The sequence below is a fragment of the Galeopterus variegatus genome, unplaced genomic scaffold (genome assembly GCF_000696425.1).
Source record: "Galeopterus variegatus unplaced genomic scaffold, G_variegatus-3.0.2 Scaffold8188, whole genome shotgun sequence".
NCBI classification, from domain to species: Eukaryota; Metazoa; Chordata; class Mammalia; order Dermoptera; family Cynocephalidae; genus Galeopterus; species Galeopterus variegatus.
This window is the reverse complement of record NW_007734299.1, coordinates 68,021-69,861: the sequence shown is the minus strand read 5'-3', so window position 1 is coordinate 69,861 and position 1,841 is coordinate 68,021. Positions and strand designations below refer to the sequence as shown.

At 43.0% G+C, this 1,841-nt stretch overlaps 1 protein-coding gene across 1 annotated transcript in view; it reads right to left on the bottom strand.

The window, feature by feature from the left end:
- LOC103608233 (disintegrin and metalloproteinase domain-containing protein 19-like) overlaps positions 1-1,841 on the bottom strand; it is a gene marked incomplete at both ends in the record, with an annotated part of 81,063 nt that overhangs the window by 25,459 nt on the left and 53,763 nt on the right. Inside the window, one exon of the mRNA XM_008592684.1 lies at positions 1,249-1,314. Coding sequence (XP_008590906.1) covers positions 1,249-1,314 — 66 coding nt within the window. The remainder of the gene's footprint in view (positions 1-1,248; positions 1,315-1,841) is intronic.

Sequence of the window (1,841 nt, the reverse complement as noted above, 5' to 3'; positions counted from 1 at the left end):
CTTCTCCACTTCTCCACTCAGTTATCTCCTCCTTGTCCTTTAAGACAGCTCAAGGGCCACCTCCTCCTGCCACTAACACTCAAAGGCCTTCCGGCCTGAAGTCGAGTGCTACCTGGTGCTACCTCCAGAATCTGTGCTTTGGGATTATGGACTTGGTAGGCCTTACAATGAGGCCTTTTGGGGAGCTGGTAAACCATTTGGATGGGGTGTGAGACAGACCAGGGCTGTGATGCATTCTGCACTCCAGGGAGCCCCAGGTGAGCATGCACAGTGTCAGAACACAGTGAGGGCTCTGCTCATTCTGATGTTCCAGTGTGCAGAAGACACGCTGAGTCATGAGTTGAGTCACTACATAAAGTGAAAACTGGAGGGAACATCTGGCTAATTGGGGTGAATCTGGGCTCTGGGGCCTGAACCCATTCCCCAGGTGTCAGCTTCCACATCACTGCCTCAGAGAAGCTTTCCCAGTTTCCCAAAACTGTGTTGGACCCTGCATTAGATGCACTCTCATCCTCCCTAATGGTGCACCTTGGCAGTTTCACACTGGAACTATAGACTTTTTGTGCTATTACTGCAGACTCTGCAATGCCAGGGGTGGGCGTGATCTCGTGAGAGCTATATCTCCAACAGTGCTTGGCACATAATAGACGATCAAGAGCTTGCTGAGGAATAGAAGTGAGTAGATGAGTGTTCATCAAATCTTAGAATCTGACTAATTGGAGGAATGTGGAATTAAAAGCTAAACTGCTATTTCCTTTGAATTTGCATTTCTCACAAGTTCCCAGGCACTGCTAATGCTACTGGTCTGCGGACCACATTTTGGGAACCATGGCTTTAGGTCTTCATTTGACATCAACATGATTATAAAAATGAACCCACACATGGGCAAGAAAATGAGAATATACTTATTATCTTCGCAAAAAAGAGAATTTTTAAAATTTCCATAGAGATTTCATGGACACCCTAAGAATAAACATCAGAACCTAAAGGTCTTTAGACCTAGTTTATGAAATGTTAAGCCAGACAATTATGCTGACTTTCTATCTGATTGATAAAATTGAGCTAGGAGAGACTTTTCTTGGCTTTTTTTCCCAACTATGTTTAAAATGGCAAAAAGAGCCCTTGGTCAGATATAAGGTCAAAATCATAAGAGAAACTGGAGAAAGATGAATGTGTGAGCACTGCCCTGAGCAGTGTGAAGCCTGGGATGGAGGTGATCAAGACAGCACTTCCCCTGCTCCCACTCACCTCTGCATAATCAGCCACGAGGTAAAGCTCCACGTACTTCATGGAGTGTAAATCTTCTCTTTTCATCTAAGAAAGAGAGATAAGCGGATCAGAGCTGTAGAAATGGTGGACTTGGCCTCATTTCAGAAAACTGCTAAGAAATAAAGCTGGTTAATAAGCAGCGGACTGCCTTACTTATTTAATCCTTGGACTCCAGGGACAGTCCTGGCTGTGGTCACCATCACCCTCACTAACACCTTCCACCCACCATCTGGTTACTGCTGGAGGCTGCGTGGGGACACTGGATCAAGTAAGTCTCTATTCTCAAAAAAACAATGAGCTGGGCTAGTACAGGCAGAACAGAGGCCAACATTCTGTGAGTGAACACGCCACTCAAGTTCCCTTTAAACCACATACCACTTTTATCAGTGTAAATAAATACAAGCATTTTATGCATATGGGGAAGTGGCTATTCCAAAAGGAGATATATATATATATATATATGTACATATTTTAGTGAGATATATTTAGTGAGATATACATATATATGTATATATTTTATTTTTTCACTTTTTAAAGTTTCTGAAATCAGTATCTCAGAATATTCAAAATGT